At 41.8% G+C, this 18,216-nt stretch overlaps 1 protein-coding gene across 1 annotated transcript in view; it reads left to right on the plus strand.

Annotated features, from left to right (window-relative positions):
* Positions 1–18,199, plus strand: part of LOC102213893 (uncharacterized) — a 24,627-nt gene extending 6,428 nt beyond the window's left edge. Inside the window, exons 2-6 of the mRNA XM_005748202.2 lie at positions 9,179–9,411; positions 10,925–11,111; positions 11,349–11,444; positions 11,628–12,135; positions 13,330–18,199. Coding sequence (XP_005748259.1) covers positions 9,179–9,411; positions 10,925–11,111; positions 11,349–11,444; positions 11,628–12,135; positions 13,330–14,267 — 1,962 coding nt within the window. The 3' untranslated portion in view covers positions 14,268–18,199. The remainder of the gene's footprint in view (positions 1–9,178; positions 9,412–10,924; positions 11,112–11,348; positions 11,445–11,627; positions 12,136–13,329) is intronic.
* Positions 18,200–18,216: the final 17 nt, after the last annotated feature.

The following is an 18,216-nucleotide window of genomic DNA, read 5'->3' on the forward strand; positions in this document are numbered from 1 at the left end:
ATACATATATATACATATATATGTACATCTGCTGATATTTCCCTACAAATGTATTCATTCAACCACTTAAATTAACACTCTATGGCCTTGGTAACTCCTTGACATGTATTTGTCAAGAAATAAGGCATTAATTTCTTTATAATGTGGGCTGTAGTTTATTGCTAGTCTGATATCATGTTTTTATGTAATAGATCATTCTCAGGTCCGAGGGTTAACTCAACTTAATGACACATTAAGTTTTGTGCTATTTAGTTAAACATACACAATAAATTGTAGTTTTCAACAGATCAGTAAACAGCTTTGATATAGCACTATATTTGCTGGACAGTATATTTAATAATTATTAACTGTGCTCATTATTTGGTCAGTTTTTAGCCTCTTCTTCAAAGTTTACAGTTCCAGCCAACATGTTTCAAAAGGCACAGCATTTTCGTTGAATGTGAACTGATAATGTTTCTGGTTTTTCCTTCAACTTTGATTCTACGAGTTGTACCGACAGTTTTATCATCATCATCAACCTAAAGAATTATTATAATCCATGCACCAACCTACATTGTAGACTCCTCCACTGCAGCCCTGCACTACACTACAGTATTTGAGGAGTAGCTCCAGTACTGGAAGAAGAAGGGATTTCCTCTCACTGTGTCTGATCAAACAGGCCCACATTTAGAGATTTTTGAACACCATGAAACTATCCCCCAATGACACCAGTAATGTCATGCCTTATTTATGATTGCTGCTTTGGTTGTGCTGCACGCCCAATGAGAGCCACATTTTTTGATGCTGTTTTAGTATCTCCCTCCATTTAGTCTGAGGATTTCTGAGTTTCTGAGCTGATCACCAAAATGACAATCCAGACCAACATGATTACACACTTTTGCAACTTTCATCAGTTGTCTATATCCTTTCATTAATTACATCTTATACATATCACTAGGATAGTTTTACAACTGCCATGAGATTTACCTTCAGGGAATCAGCTAATGCCAGAATCTGTTCAGGCATGGGCCAAAACTCGTGGTCAGCAATTTCATTTTCTCTGAGTTTAGTTGGAGGAAATTAATTTTTGACCTTGCAAAGGAAGTCCTTAAGACATTGACATTGATATATCTGTAAGTAATTAACAAAAGAAATACAACTTGAACCATGCATCTCACTTACATGCTCTATGAGGATGTGAGGATATATAAGGAGAACAAGACTGGGCCTGAAACTGACCCCTGTGGAACATCTGACAGGCTAATAAGATTTAAACGATGAGAAAACAGTACCAGATAATTCAAATCTAATGCTTCAGTCTGTCCATAAAAATCCGTATCAATCAGCAATAAGCAAAAAATCCAATCAAAAGAGCCAACAAGAGGTGATTACTGTCCTTAACTCGTGCAGTCTCACGACCCCTATAGATCCCTGTGTGGACCCATCCAAAAATCTTTTGTCTTGTGTGCACAGTAGGTATTTTTTCCTAAATAGATTTTCCATCAATAACTACACTACTCCAGGGAGATGAAGAGATTGACAAGAGTACTTTGAGGCTAGGCATGCAGGAAAGGCTTAGTAGCTGTGTGTGAGACTGGGCATTAAGAAAGGAGAAAAAGACTGGGAAGGAAAATCAGGCTGGAAAGGATGTGCAGCAAGTTAGGGTGGTTAACCATAGACATGTGCAAATGAGTGAAGAGAGTGTCTAGAAGATGGGAGCTGATGAAAGCAGAAAATTAGCGAGGTAAAGGGACAGATGGAGGACAATGAACTACACAGGATCAGTAAGGAGGAAGTGGAGATGTCTAAGAAAGAGGGCACTGGCAAGGACAAGTACAGAGGAGGCATAGTGGATATATTAGACAAAGAATGCTGACTATGGAGATGTAAGAAGGAGGAAAAGACCCCAGAGAGGATTCGTGAATGCTGTGAAGGAGGACGTGCAGAGGTTTGGTGTGACAGAGGAGGATGCTGGGGTTAGGGTCAGACGGATGCTGTGGCGAGCCCTAAAGAGCGCAGCCAAAAGAAGAAGAACCAACACGATTGTGCCCAGGATGTCATTTCAACTTCATCCCACTGGTGCTGTGACTGAATCGGTCCATATTGACTCTCTGCTCACCTGCCAGGTGAAAGCTCAAGGTTTTTCTTGGAGACGATCAGCAGGATCTTCTTTCATGGCCCCTAAAGCTGCATGTAAATGTTTGGCCTGTCTGTGCTGACAGCGCTGTAACACGAAACAGAGCAGAAAGCCACGCTTTGTGCGTGATCGGAGGAATCTAAGGCAGCAAAGCAGGGCGTGATATGTGACTGCACAGAGACTGACAGTTTGACATAAAAGAGTGGTGCTGCTGCTCTGTCCTCCCCGTGGCTGCACAGTACACTGTGTCAACGGCATAATTCACAAATCACTGATCAAACATGGATTCTGATAATTATAACTGAGATAAAGCACATGATAACAAATTTAGATGCTTTCAGATAAAGCCTCCATGTTCGTACCAGAACATTTCAGGGTTTTGTCCAATCATTTCATAAAAAACAACCTTCTTTGTGTGTACGATACAAAAGAAAATGTGACTCACTTCCACTTCACCCAAATCACAGAGCTCATGATCTATTTTCCTCCTGAGTATTTCTGCATCTGTCAGGCTGCATAGTCAGAGGACGAACACCACCTCAACTATAGATTTTCAGCTCATCAGCAGCATGTATATGTTACTGTGAAGCCTTACGTGTGCTTTATTTTGGGTTCAGCAAGATGTCGTTTAACCTTTTTTCTTTAAAAAAAGCACAAGTTTATTTTTGATGGTTTTAACACTACATTAAATGATGCACGTTGATATGCAGCACATTAGCCAACGACATCAGGCTCTTACAAATCTGAATAGAGTTCCAGTTTTGTGATGTCACAGAAGCTCAGACTGACGTTAGGTGTGAGCATCAGTGGTCTGATGGTTCGTTAACAACCTGAGAAATCAGTCTGCTGTCAGTCAGACCTTTGGTCCTATTTTTACTGACTAAGAAAGCCAGGCTACCACGATGAAACTTACCTGTTTATCCAAAACGTGAGCCAGTCCCACCGACTCCTCTGTTGAAATGCCCAAATTAACATGTTGGTCTCCTGCTACAAAACACAGTTTTGGTTCTGGGTATGTTGGAAGTTGTTTTTGTTGTTTACTCTTCCTGGACTTAGAAGGAAAATCGGCTCTAAGCTGTCTGACAGACCTCGGCTCAGCTGGAGTCTCTTTCCAGCTGTGTTTGTGTTGTTGTTGCCTTTTTGGAGCAGTTTAAAACTCTGATATTTAATCAGTGTGACTAAATAGCATCTGGCAGCAGCTTTGTATCGTTTACCTGAAATAGAAAACTGATGCTAAGTCTTTGCACTAAAGCTGTGGAAAGTGTTTTTCCCCAGGCTAATTCTCATGGCTGTCCTTACGGCACTTGACATGTGACTTCATGTATAATAATACTTGTAAAATGAAAATGATATGGGACAGGATGATGTGTGAAATGATGTTCCTGCTGTCCAAATCGTTTGATTTTGCAGCATCTTTGTTTTTCATTGTTGTATTTTGCACACCCGCCTTTTTCCAACCACAGACGAGTCACAGCCATTTTTAGCTGTCCAGCGTGGATATTTTCATGAATGTTTATAAAGTTATACTGTCTTTTTACCATATTTCAGTTACACGTTTTTAATGCCAGAAGTTTGTCTTGATTAATATCTTTCAAACTATACCAAAGGCAAAAACACACGCTCAGTTCGCCTTTGTGAGCAAATAACAGTGGTGTTCCTGAGACCAGCAGCACAAATGAACCGGGTTGTGTGTTGCCAGGTTGCACTGACAGATGGGTATAAACTGTATTTAGTGTGTGGACCGTGTTTCTGGCAACACGACAAACACGTAAAACTTACTAATATGTGTTTACCAATTATTTTTTTTAAAAGTCAGAGATTCTGGGAGATTCCTGGGGAAACAGCTGGGATGCATGGTCTTAAAGAAACGGGAAAAATGTGTGTGTTGCACTTTATGGTTTATGTGCCAATAAGCTGTTAATAATACTGTGAGCACAGTGCATGTTACCATGTGGACGAATGAATCGACTTGAAGAGCAGACTGAGTGACCTTTGACCTTTGGTGCTTCATGTTCATTTGAGTATTTAAGCAAACAAAGAATAAACCTATCGGTGAACAGGCCGTGAAGTTACAGAACAGATCTGTAGCATCAATGGACGATTCAGCGTCCCATCCTGAAGATTTGGATAATCGTTCATCAATGAATGGGGCAGAGCCTCAAACTGCACCATTAATGCAGACTTGGCATCCGATCCTGAAGATCTGCGTAATCTGGGCTTGAGCTTTGCACTAATCTGAAAGTTGAAGGCCCTCAGAGAAGAGTATTGGATCTTTACAGGTTTAAATGTATTTGACACTGTGGTCAGTGATGCAGCCTTTTCAGATCATTATTGTGTCATGTTTAAAATCACTGGTAAAGATGAAGCTATCAACGTATCAGTGACAATACCTGTCCACAGTTTATTGAGGCTTATATACCTCCATCATCTTTGCTTTTGGATTCTGCTGATGATCTTGTAAATGGTTTTTACCTTAGTCTGCTCACTGTTATGGATACTGTTGCTCCAATTAAGACCAAAATTATCCGTGGAGGGAAAAGATCAATGATTTAATGGTTAGAACTCAGAACAGTTTATTGATAGACTAACAAAAACTTTGCCACCACTTCCTTCTGAGTTATCGTCCAATAAACCATGTAATGATTTTGCAGCATTTTTTACTGAGAAAATACAAAAGACAAGTCAACCAGTTGGTGTTTCAATTTCAAGAGACATAGTAATAACATAATAGCTTAATAATAAACCTTTAAACCTCATATCTTTGACAGAAATTGCTAAATAGATGAAATCTACAGCTTTCTCCTTTGATATATTGCCCACTAATACTACAGATAGATAATACATCTCTGCAATCACAGCATTTTACTCAGACCCTGAAAAATGCAGTAATAAAACCTCTTTTAAAAAAGTCCAACTTGGATGTCTCAGTAATTAGTAATTACCAGCTGATATCTAAATTAACGTTTTTGGCAAAGGTTATTGAGACGGTTGTTTACCAGCAAAGTCACTCAGAACAATCTTCTCAGTGTCTGGATTCTGACCCCATCATAGCGCTGACACCACTCTTATCACAGTTTTATTCAGCGTAATAGTGATGCATCAAAAGTTACAGTCCCAGTAGTGCTTCAGCTCAGTGCTGCTTGATAGGCTGGAGAAACGGGTGGGACTCTCAGGAACTGCGCTTAATTGGTTTGAATTTTATTTGACAAATTCAGATTTTCTTTGTCATTTTGCAACCATAATTCTGACCAAATAAAGGTCACGTGTGGGTTCCTCAGGGCTCTGTTGTCGGACTGCTTCCTTTTAATATTTATATGCTTTCTTTAGCTCAGATTATGGAGCATAGTTATGCTCAGTGTTGGGAAGGTTGCTTTTAAAATGTATTCCACTACAGATTACAGAATGAGAGTAACATACGTTTGTGGAATAAAACAAAGAGTCTATTATTTGAAATCAGGATTAAAACCTTGTTTCTGTAGCTTTTACATAAAATATAAACTTTATTGTATTTATTGCATTTTTGTTTCGTCCTAATGCTTTTATCTTTTCGTCTCTGAATGTTGAGCAGCTTTTGTATGAAAGATGCGGTATAAATAAATTTGACTCTCTTGTATCATCTACTTTAAAAGACAGCAGGCTGAGTATCAGACTTGTTTTTATCTTTATAGCCTAGTTTGACATTTTGCATTGCAGTGACTCGCGCTCTGATGATCAAACTTTGGTGGACCCAGATTCACCAAGCCTTCCTCATGTGACACTTGTTTTCTCTTGTTGCATGCTAACTGTGATTTTGTGCTGAGAATGACGAATGTCTGCATTCTGCAGAGTTTTGCACTTTGAGACTGAAAACTGAGTCAAAGCATCACAAACAGCAGAGAGCGACGGATAGATGAAGGGAGGGGAGAGAGATCAGTCTGTGTTACTGTCAAAGTGCAGTGGAGCGCGACACACTTCTCCAGGGTACAGCACATCACTCTCTGACTGCTCTGTGTGTGTGTGTGTGTGTGTGTGTGTGTGTGTGTGTGTGTGTGTGTGCGCGCGTAGGAGGGGCAGGGGTGTTCTGGGAAGCAGGTTTCCACATGTATGAACTGTATGTTGTTTATATGTGCATGTGGTTCTGATTCTGTTAATATCTGTGCCAGTGTTTTGTGTCCCTGTGTGTGTGTGTGTGTGTGTGTGTGTGTGTGTGTGTGAGAGACCTCAGGCCTTGTACTGAGAGAGTAAAGACTCCAGTGCTGGTCCAGAGGTTACGGGGGGCTGAATCCTGACCTAGATGCCGCCTCTCTGTAACTTCGCTGCATCTTAACTTTCACATGTGACGTTCCAACACAAGGCTGCACCGTTACACGGGGGTTTTGTTATCACTTGGCTATAGCCGACCTAATGACTGCCTGTCCTTCGGAGCGTGAGTGGTCCTTTTATGCTCTGACTGGACAGAACGATCCACTCTGGACAGAGTGAGCTTGCTTGATCTTATTTGTTGTATTTTAATAAATAAAATGGTATACAGCACTGAAAAAGCTAATTCTAAATTAAATAATTGGGAATTAATAAAGAAACTTCTCATATTTAAAATCTATATGATCAGGTCTCATTTTATCCTAAGTTAAAGTTAAACCTTGATTTGACTGATAACATCGTTGCTGTTATTTTTCAAAATCATATCTTCATTAATTAATTTGTAAAAATGAGATATTGTGATCAGCCTGATCTCCAGACTTGTGTTATTTTCGAGGTCTAGCCAAACAAAATCTCAGCCAATGTTTCTCCTTCAGAAACGAGCAGCAGAGAATATTTACTGAGTCGAAGCTTTTTCATTATTATCTCAAATCTTCCCAGTCTGGCGTCTCAGTGTTTATCGTGCGTCTCTGGTACAGCTGGCCTTATTTGTATGTGAGTCACTCAACTGAAATCTTTCTCGATTTTTCAGTGAACTCGTCTTCGTTCCATTTATAAACTCAGACCTCCGTTATGCTGGTTTCAGTTCTATTGAACTCTCCATCATTCAGCCTTTCACGTCTAACACTTCCTTATTTAGGGAAGCGTTTAATAGTTTACAGCATTACTTGTTGATTTTCACAGTTTTTCTTAATAGCATCATTAAAACAACAAAGGCAAATCTTTTTGTTTTTTACTGTGTGAATTCATTTGCATCCATATAGAGAAAAGTCATCTGAAGGGGCTTTATAGACTGAGGTACCCGACACTGTTAGTGCAGGGCTCGCTGAGCAGAGGAGCCAAATGCAAGACCCCGGAGGCAAAGAGACTAAAATTCTTTGACCAGGCAGAGGTCGTGCACGGGTCAGCTAGCAGAGCAAACAATTCCAGCAAGGGGCAGGCAAAAGAGAGAATCCAAAAAGGCCGTGCACAAGATCATCAGGAACATGAGGAATGCTTAAAGCACTGGGAACTGCCGGAAAACCAAACCTTTAAAAAGATGAGGGGATCGGGCAAAGGAACAAAGAGAAGCAGGGGGAGACACAGCTGATTGGCTGACTGGGAACAGGTGTGGCTAATTAAACAGGTGATGGCAGAGCTGAAAAAAATTAAGGGAAAACTGTCAAAGGAATACTAAAAGAATACTCAGGAACCAAAGATTACAAAATAAAATAGGACTGATTTATAATGATTGGATCTCCTGTGAGCCAGCAGCTGGGGATGGTGGGGAGGAAGAACGTTCTTTTAACAGGAGATCTTTAGTAGAACCGGGGTCAGGGAGAGGCAGTTATCTGCTTTTAAACTTGAAGGGAAAGAAAAGAGAAAAGATGAGCGTGCAGGAGAGGGAGAGGCGTTTTTTCCTTCTCGACTTTCTGTGTTTGTAGTTTAGTTTCAGGGCATTTAAATTCAGCACAACTCTGTCACGATCACCTACAGACCGCATGCATCCAAAGACATACAGTCGTGTTAATGCAGCCTGCATTAACACTCTCTGTTTATAAGGTCTATGCTAACTGTTCTGAACATCGGTGCTGTCAGTGTATTCATAGTGAGTTTGCATGGTTGTTGGAGAAAATGTGATATCGTGACAGCTCTACAGAGGCAAGGTTAGCATAAAAATTTCTGTGGGACTGAGGATAGACTCAAACTCGCTGAAGGAAGTTTTGCTTCAGTTCACCCCTGAGTACAACCTAAACATACCTAATGAAATAAAAGAGAAGAATAAACTCCTAACTCAGCAAAATAGAAGAAATAGAGGATTACACAGAGATGCCACCCACCTCTACCAAACCTGGACTGTTGCATTGTTGGGCAGATATCAGTTAACATCCTACACACAGGCTGAGTGACTAGTTTGCTTGCTGGCTGGAGGTGGAAGGAGGAGAGCCCACAGAAGATGGAGGGAAGCCAACATTCAAGCGTCAGGCCTGCAGCAAGCTAAAACAGCAACCAATCAGCCAAGCTCACCTGCATCCCACAGATATGAAAGCAGGGTCATCCTGGAGGTAGAGCGAGATCAGCATGAACATGCACAGGAGCCTGGACAGCAGTACCAGTGTGTTTACACGACCTATTCATCACCCAGTGGTTTTATTTGTCTGGTGTAATAACTATTCCAGTTTACATGAATACTGCATGGAGCCTTCTGAGACACAGCTGATGGTGTCATAGAGGGTCATCGGTCAGAGGCTTTATATTCAATAAACATCTGTTTCCATTAAAAAACACACTCACAGTAAACACAGTACTAAAGGAAAAACTTTGCTGCAGTTCCAAACTTTTCTCTTTTGTTATCCAACTTATGCAAAATGGCTCGTTTTTTTATATAAAGACAGTGTGAATCATTTGCCACTTTATGTAACGCAATTGTAGTCAGGCATGCCAAACAGTTGGATCAAAAGCACTGACTGACCTTGTATTGGAGGCCAAACTCCCACTTTGCCTCTGTGTCTTTATGCTGCCTATCTGCTTTATCATTACTCCACAAAATACTGCGATGTTTCACGGCAGAAACCTCGGGTGGCTGAAAATATAAATAATGGTTTATAGAAGGAACCAAATTACTGATGTTCATTTCCACTTTTTCTTAAGCTTGCAGTGCTTTCATGTTTTTTTGGTCTTCAGGCTAAAACTCGTGAACCTGCTCACCACCGACACCGAGAGGAGCTTCACTACGTGGACGAGTATGGCCAGCCGGTCACTGTGCAGGTCGAAGCTAAAAGGGGGCATGGTCACAGGAGGCGAAGGTCCCATTGTGCAATTGAGTGCAGCGTCCCCACCGAGAGACACTGGGAGGCCCTGAGAGCCATGGGGCTGATGGAGGGAGAGGAAAGTCAGGGAGACGGCTACACTGCAGGGTACGTACTCCTGTCGTATTCTGACAGCATCATTTTTGTGATTTAAGTAAAAAACATTTCAGTTTTCTTTACTTTTAAGGAGCCAAGATCCGACTTGATAACCAAGTCAGCGCCCCAACCCCATACGTTCATGACAATAGAGAAATTTGTGTTTTTCACAGTATGAGAGACTTTTATAGAGAAGGAAAAGAATTAAATGGTGCAAAGTTTGGAACGAAGGTCCAATTTTGGGAATAAGGTGTTTGCAAACTGGATAAGATGTTGGTTGGCCGTAGGACTAAAAAAATGGCAGGAGGATGAGTTGAAAGTTTGAAGCTAAACTAAGGAAAGTGGAAATGAACTTCTTTACATTTCTTGAAGATGTTTTCACCTCTTATCCGAATCATTATCAGCAGAGGTTTCAGGTGAAACCATTGTGAGTCCCTGCGTCACGCTATCATGTAACTTATTGAGACCAACAGACACAAGATGTGAGTGGAAGTTAAGGCGCCTGGGAAGGGATCTCAAAACTGGATTATAGGTGGCAGACAGTTGGATATTTTGTATCACATTTTCACAAATAGATATCAAATTGAAAACAAATGGTTAGATATCTTTTTGTTATTCTCAAGGAAATAAAACTAATCTGGTTGTAGATATCTATCTGAACTCTAAGAATAAGTTTATACATGGTGTGGAAGGCCTTCCCAGCAGTGGACATGGATGGCTTAGTTGAAAGAAACCATCTGAACGACAGCCATCCTTGAACAGAAGGGCGTGGCTTACGACACCAACTGTCTGCCACCTATAATCCAATTTCGAGATCCCTTCCCAGGCGACTTAACACCCACTCACCCTGAAAATGGTTTCACCCGGTCTCTGCTGATAATGAGCCACACCCTTTTTCACACCTTATGATCAGTTAATGGGTCAACGAGCCTCTCAAGGGAGATCTCCCACTACGGCTTAAAATCTGGGACTCTCCACCATTTGGTCTTAGAACTGGTGAAGCTTTTCAGATGAGAGATGAAACATCCAGTTGCTTTTCATTCCAAGCTCCTTAGTTTACCATGACCTGGATGACTGAGAACCTACACGGACAACTAGAGTAAACTTTCACCACAAAGCAGAGAATGTGGGTTCGGGATCAAGGATGAGAACACGTATCATAAAAACTTTTAGAAAAGTTTTGGGGATGAGCTGACGTGTAACGACTGCAACGAAAAACACCAAAATAAATCCTATGCCTCTGTTTGCATGATATGTCAGATTGAAGGACAATGTGTCTTTTTTACTTGAGGGTTTGGGGCAAATTGAGTTTGCAAGATCAGCACGATGCTCCATCGAGTGTCTCTCTCATGGCCATGGAAGGTTGTTCTCCTGAAGTACCTGTCTGCTTAGAACATGAAGACTATACATGTATTGTTTTTATTTAAGCAGGTATATATGACACTTTTACTGGAGCGTCCTACATTCTTATTGAATTCCTCTTCCTCATAAAATATAAAGTGACATGATCTCTTTCACTACACAGGCCTTATTATGGTCACATGACTGTGTCACCTGACCTATACTCTCCCAATGGTCACATGATGATGCCACCTGATGCCTACCCACCCAATGGATACCTCCCCAGATCATCAAATGACCAGCACCCAGGCAACAACTACCTGCCCAGTGTGTCCTACAGCTTAGACCACCTGGACAGACTGGACTACCGGGTAACTTGTTTTTGTTTACAACACCATTTTATTCTGAAATATCACTTGAGTGTGTTCGTCTAAAATATGACGCTAGCTGCGATCTTTCCAGATTGTTCCATAAATCGGCCCTTAAAAACATCTGACTGAACTCCTCTTCAAGGTCACGTCTGGGAGACTTTCAGCACTAAAGTTAACTCATGACCCTCTCCAATGAAGACACACTAGTTTCTTTTCTCACCTTCGTTTCTATTTCAGGGCCAAGAAATGTTGCACTACCAGCCTAACTCTGAGAGCTGTCTGATTGGCTGTTACGGTGCAGAAGAGGTGGACCCGAAAATTTTTCCCAGACAGGTAACTGGTTTCAGTATCAAGGCTATGCCCTCTTCTCAGACCTATCCCTGTCTCTGTTATACCGTTTCTCTAACTATTCCATTTTTTATTAGTAAATGTTGCAGTTATGGAGCATTTGCAGCATATTTTGCAGTTTGATTTGGAAAAAAAACCTCAGTTTAAATTCTTTTATTTTCTCTTTAGTCGGACTATCGTCAGCCCTGGAGGTCTGAACGTCCTCTTGGCTTCCTTCCCCTCAGTGAGCTTGACAGCGGGTTAGGCTGTGGCCCCGACAGCCCACACAACCGGATAGCGCTCTCCGAAGCTGAGACAGATGCCATGTCATCACTGCCTGGCCACACCCCTTCCTCTCAAGGATCCTCCTCTTCCTCTGAGTCCCTAATCTCCTCCGAACCCAGCGACTCAGGCTTCCACAGTGTCAGCACTGGGGAGCACAGACGGCTACACAAGATTCACGGAGGCCACACTCACCGGCAAGCTCACCATCTTCGCTCAGGCCACTCCCCTCGTGAGCAGAGAGGACGCTGGGATTTGGAGTCGATTCCTGAGACGACTCCGATGACCCAACCTGGAGTACCAAAAGCATCCCATTGCTCTGTGGGTAACAGCACGACCACAACAGTTCACTTCCACAGAGCTGAGAGGAGTCCCACTTTACCTCGTCACCGTTCACCACCCTCACCCTCTATCGGTTAGTAAAACACAGTAAAATAATTGTGAAAATCTCCACTTTTAGTCATTTTAATTTGTCTGTCCACACCTATGTCTGATCTGTCAAAGTTTTGAGCTATGGCTTCATCACAGTCCAACCAGAGGTCAAAGTGACTTTAGCGTCGGGTGTCTTTTCTTCTTATCCCTGTTTTCCTAAAAAACACAACTACATCAACACAGAATTATCAGGTTTACACCCTCCAATCAAATAGCTAAATTTGCGTCTGAAAATTAAGGCAGGGACAAAGATTCAGTTCCTTGAACGATCACTCGAGGCGGCTCCAACAGCTCATGTTAAAATGCCCAACTCTACAGCATCACAAAGGTAGGTTAACAGCTGGGTAGAGTTTTTGTCTCTATAGATGGATTTCTTCACGTAAGCTACACATCAGGTTTAAAATCCATCCATTTAGATACAGCAAAGGCTCAAAGTTAGGGGAGTGGCCACTTTGACAGAGTGCTGACACAGGTAACAGTAGCTGTTAGCTATTCGCTGGACCTCACATTCTAGAATTAATGAGAACAGCCTCTCCACTGTGATTGTATCTCCTGCATCGATCGCTGCAGACCATCCAAGAAGTCTACTCTTCAGTGTTGCTGAAGTAAAGACTTTGGTGAAGCATAACTTACCACTGATAAGCACGTATGTTTGCTGGTGTGATGTACCCATAGTCTATGAATCAATCTTGCTCAGCAAGCTGATAATTTGGCCACGCTACCATCTCATTCAAACATAGTCACTTTTAGTAGATGGACAAAGTGCTAATAGAAACCAATCTGCAATGTCACGGTGGCTAAATCCCTCTTTTATTCATAAAGTCTCAGACTCTCTCATTGTGAGGGAGAGAAATGCTTAAATGTCTTGACTGAGAGCCAACATTTCAACGTGTAGTTTCCACATTTGCTTGTTTATATAACCAACCGTGCACTGCATCGTGGTATTGTTGTGCTGACTTTCTAGCAAAATAGCATTAAGTCACCAGCTCAGTGTCTCGGATCCTTAATGCACCACGACCTGACAAACTTGCGTCTCACCTCATATGTTTATAATCCAGGTTCAGGTGAGTGTTTCTGGGGTTGTAGGACAGAGATGCCCGTCAAGCATATTTCAGTATATCCAAAAACACTCTTGCAGACACATATCTAAGGCCTAATCACAGCTTTCTTTGAACAGGTTGTCGTACAGAGCCTTGTCAGCGGAGGGCGCTATGGTTGGAGCAGCAGCAGCACAGAGGAGGCGGGACTGTAGAGGGTCCAGGTAGGAGTCGAACAATAACAGATTTGAGTGAAGGACAGCGACGGCGCAGGGCAAGCCATCCCAACATGACAGATCCAAACACAGCCCAGACAAACCAGCCAGACACAACCAGCAATGCACTGGGGCCCAGGAGCAGGGCCAGCTATCCCAACAACTGTCACCCTGCTAGTCATCTGAGCATAGACAAAACGAGTCTGACCAATCATCAGAACACAATGAGAAACAGCCCAGGCTCGAACCGCAGCAGGGAGGAGGACTCGCTCTCTAAGAGCCCTGGATCCGGCTCCAGTGGCATGTCAGACTGGCGTGGCATTCAGACCCTCGGGAACCGCCCTGGCAGGCCAAAGGGCACGTGCAGTCCTTTCTACAGCACTCTTGGAGCGCCGCAACATAGTCCTCGCTCTCCACCCTCACCTCGCTCCAGACTGTCCAATCAGAGGTCAGTCAGGAATCAGCTGCTCAGGGCCCGAGCGTACCGTCTGGCCAGGGAACGCAGTGAGGTCACCACAGACGAGGAGGTGCGAGGAGAAGGAGGCAGACTAGGGGAGGAGGAAGGAGACGATGGACGGTTGGCGGGGCGATACTGGAGCCGGACGGAAAGAAGACGCCACCTGGCCCTGTCACGCCAACACCGAGAGAGGAGAGGAGGTGGGGAGGAGCAAACTGGGGGCATTCAGGGGTCACTGTCATCTCAGACGGTGCTGGAACTGAGCCACATGAAGCAGAACCGACTGAGGAACAGCAAGCTGCTCGATGATTGGACAACGGTGGAGGAGCTGTTGACTCACGGGACTCGAGTGGAGAGCGACAGCCAGCTTTGTCCCAGCCCACTGCTGTCGGTCACTACTGTCTGATGGGAACGCAATACGTCATCGTTTACTGATCACACTGAACAAAACCGCCAAGATCACTCAGACCCAGATTCATTAAATGTGTGTGTTGGAAACAGCAAACTTCATGGTCACTCACGCCTCAGTTACACATAGAAATCACACTTTAAACACATTTCAAAACAAAACTTTGTGTATTGGGACACAATTTGCAAGATTTGCCAGCATAAATCTCACTGAATATCCTTTTAAGTCCTCATAAAGAAAAAAATTAAGACAAAAATTTACATTTTCAGTAATCAGTTCTCCAAGGTACGCTGCCATTCAAAGAAATATATAACTCTGAACATTAGATTACAAATCCATATATCTGGGATTAAAATACCAAGAATTAAATATGTTTTTTCGGGAAGATTACCTTCCTCTCTTTGCTCCATTCATGTTTTTTTTTTAATGTTTAATGGCCACGATACACTGTCATAATATTTCGTAAATTCTACTATAGCTACTCTATCTGAAAGAACCGTAGAAGATAAGCTGATGTTGACTTGCAGGGACTAAAGTTTGAACATTTCCGTCACACCAAGTAAAGACGTAAAGGAAAAAACTTCTGAGCCAAAATTCTACTCAGACATCCAAATGGTTTCTGGTGACCCACTAAGGATTAGAGCTTGGGTTTGGCGACACTTCAGCTTGATGCTAAACAAGCACATTTCAGAAACTAGAAAAAGGCGATAACCCACCCAGAACCCTAAATGGGTCTCCAGTTTCCCGGCGGAAGTTAAGAGGTTACATTAGACTCACATCACACTCTTAGTGAATCTGGATCTCAGCTGTGTTATTTAATATCTGATAGGAAGTTCTGACTCATTTGATGATGCGTCAGAGCTCTTCAAATGCATCTGGGTTTATAAAAACAACCGAAGAGCAGAAAAAAAAACGTGGTCAGATCCAAAACGGGGGCTCAGAGGGAGAAAGCTCTCTGCAGAAAAGGCTAAATGAACACAAATGTTGATGATCATTCCAGTCCTGGAGACAGTCAGCCTTCCTGAGCTCAGTTTCAGCAACACAACCATCTGCAGAGAGCCTCTAATCAAGGGCCTGCTATAAAAATGACTCTCTGCTGTTTTGAACGAGTAAATAGACTCTAAAGAGCTGCATGAGCTTCAAACTCTTAACTCGCACGATGAACTGGTCAGATCCTTCACACACCAGACCGCCTGCGACCGGCATCAAATATCACACCACTGGATGTGTTGCCTTGTGGAAACGTGTCTCTGCTCCTTTTCTAGTTGACCGCCTTTGTTTCTGTGCCATAAAATGTCAAAGTCGACTGTGTGAAGCAACAAAACTGCTCGCTCTAAGCTTGTTAGAGGATTTCTGCACCTTTATGATCAAACAGCCTCTAAATCCTCTAAGATGCTGTTTCAACACACCGTCGTTTCACTGGCGTATCCTGGGTGGTTTACCGTTTTAATCTCCACGCACTCCCACAGACTCGGAGTGTAAATAAATGCGGCGCCATCGAGAGGCCTCGCAAATCTCTGTGCAGCGCTGTGTTCAGCTGAATCTCCACTTCGCACACTTCTCACATTTGGTTCTCCAGTCCCAATGATTCATCTATAAATTGATGATGAATATTATGATTTTTGAAGCTGCAGTGCAGAACGCATCCTGGTGTCAGAGTGTCGGATTTGTTGATTTTCTTTCTCTCGTATGACATTCTTGCAGAGTTAAGTCCAAAATCCTAATGTTCTGTGTTTCAAATACGTGGGTCAGACATGGAAATCAAACAGGACAGATGTATCATATCTACCGTAGCCCTGAGAGCGCTCCACTGGTAACAAATCTGTCAGTGCGCAGTTACTTTGGTAAATATGGAGATCACGATTATTTAACACAATTACTGACTGACTTTGGACAACTTTATATTTAAGGACAAATACAAACAACAGCAGGCCGTCCACACCACGTATGAACTTCTCAGATCCAGGTTCGTTTTATTCCGTTAACAAAAAGATGTCTATGACATTATTTTCAATTTGATATTTTTTTGTGAAGACATGATACAAAATATCCAATTTGACTCTTTGTTCAACACTAAAGAATACAAATGAAAACCCCACATCCAATAACACCTTCATGCTCATCCATCTGTATGTTTTTCAGTAATCCTAACATTCAAACTGAACCAGTTATTTATTTATTGTTTGTAAAAGTCATTATTTGAAAACAACCTTTTGAATTTTTAAACATAACTCAAATTTAAATATAATGAAATAATGAAAGTAAAGTTTATTTCCTGGACCCATACGGTTCCTGGTAAACGCCTGTCTGAGTACTGAGTTATATTTTTAACACACAGATAATTATTTTTTTTATATGTAACGTACCAAAAGCATAAAACATTTGTCCCTCAGAAATCCTGCGGCTTCATCGTCATCCATCAGTTTATCAAATAAATTCTTTCTGTGTAACATGGGACAAAGAAAAGTAACAAATCCACACAGAGGCCACATGCAGCACATGGTTGGGAATTTTGGGAATGTTGGGAGTTTTGCATAGAAATTATTACGATTGTCCTTCAGTTTCAAATGTTATAAAGCAAAATCTCCAAATCTGCCAGCACACCTGAGATAACAGCTTGTGACCTCACAGGTGTCCAGTTAACCAGGATACCCATTTTCCCTTGTTTCTCAGAGAGCGTAGGGGGCGCTCATGAGTTATTCCGTAATCAGTGGAGCTCTATGTAGATGAAGAAATAGACCAGTTCTACTGGAGAAAGCATTTTTCTTTGGCGAGTTTCCATGATGTTCTTAAAAGACGTCTTTGAGCCAACAGATTTACTTTTATTTATGTTTTAATTTTTTTAAGAGTTTTACAGTTTTGTGTTGCAGTAAATCTGAGAAAGCTTTACAGCTTTTGAAGTGGGACGCAACCAGTAGCTTCTTATATACAAATGGAAGTTTCCATTGTTGTTAAGCTACGCTTCCCACAACCATCGAGAAAGTACGCCCCGTCCTTAAACGACCGATGCATAATTTAGAAAAAATAAAAATCAAAGAGAGATAAAAGAGTCGTTTCATATCAAATCTGGCATATTATCAGTGTTGTGTTAGAAATACTAAAATAAAAATAGGCTTTTTGTCTTTAAACGGGTGTAAATAAACGTGTTAGCTGTTGAGCTTCATTTACACATATTCAGGATTGGCTCACGATCGCCCCCTACTGCTCACCTGGCTGGATTCCTGGTGGAAATACCAGGAAGTAGACTCTTCTAGACTGGCTCTATTTCTAATCTTTTAGCCGGGCCTAGCTAAGCTAACTACATTCTGGCAATAATTTCATATCCATTAGAGACATGAGAGAACTATCAGTCTTATCACACAGGAGGCAAAAACACTATATTCTTGTGAGCTGTTGCATCTGAAATCTGTGAAAACACAACACTGATGATACTACACAAACACGGTACATGAACGAGTACAGGTACATATCACTACACGTCAGCTGTTAGCTGCAAATTCAGCCTAATTATTGTACTTTTAATTCTGTAAACACGTAATTGAGACTTTGTTCCAGCCTGTCAGATTATCAGTGATGACGTTCAGGTCGATTTTCAGATCAGAGAGGATGATTAAATATCAAGATATCAAGGTTTCTGTTATCTTGTCACAAGGGCTGCTGTGAGCCAATATGACTGCAGGCACCTTTGAAGGAAGCTGGTGGTTTCAACAATCTAAGAAATGTTTATCAGGGTTAAATGTTATGATTTAATAATGTGTCATAATCTAACTGTTCAATGCAATTTTGTTAAATATGAGAAAATGTCTGTTTATTTTCATATTTCATGGGAAGATTTGGAAGAAAGTGAGTTTCAAAGGTTGGTCCTGTCGAACGAATATATCTGAGGGTTTTTTCTAAGCAGTGTGTGTGTGTGTGTGTGTGTGTGTGTGTGTGTGTGTGTGTGTGT

Source organism: Pundamilia nyererei, unplaced genomic scaffold, assembly GCF_000239375.1.
Source record: "Pundamilia nyererei isolate P.nyererei 1_Seehausen unplaced genomic scaffold, PunNye1.0 scaffold00216, whole genome shotgun sequence".
NCBI lineage: Eukaryota > Metazoa > Chordata > Actinopteri > Cichliformes > Cichlidae > Pundamilia > Pundamilia nyererei.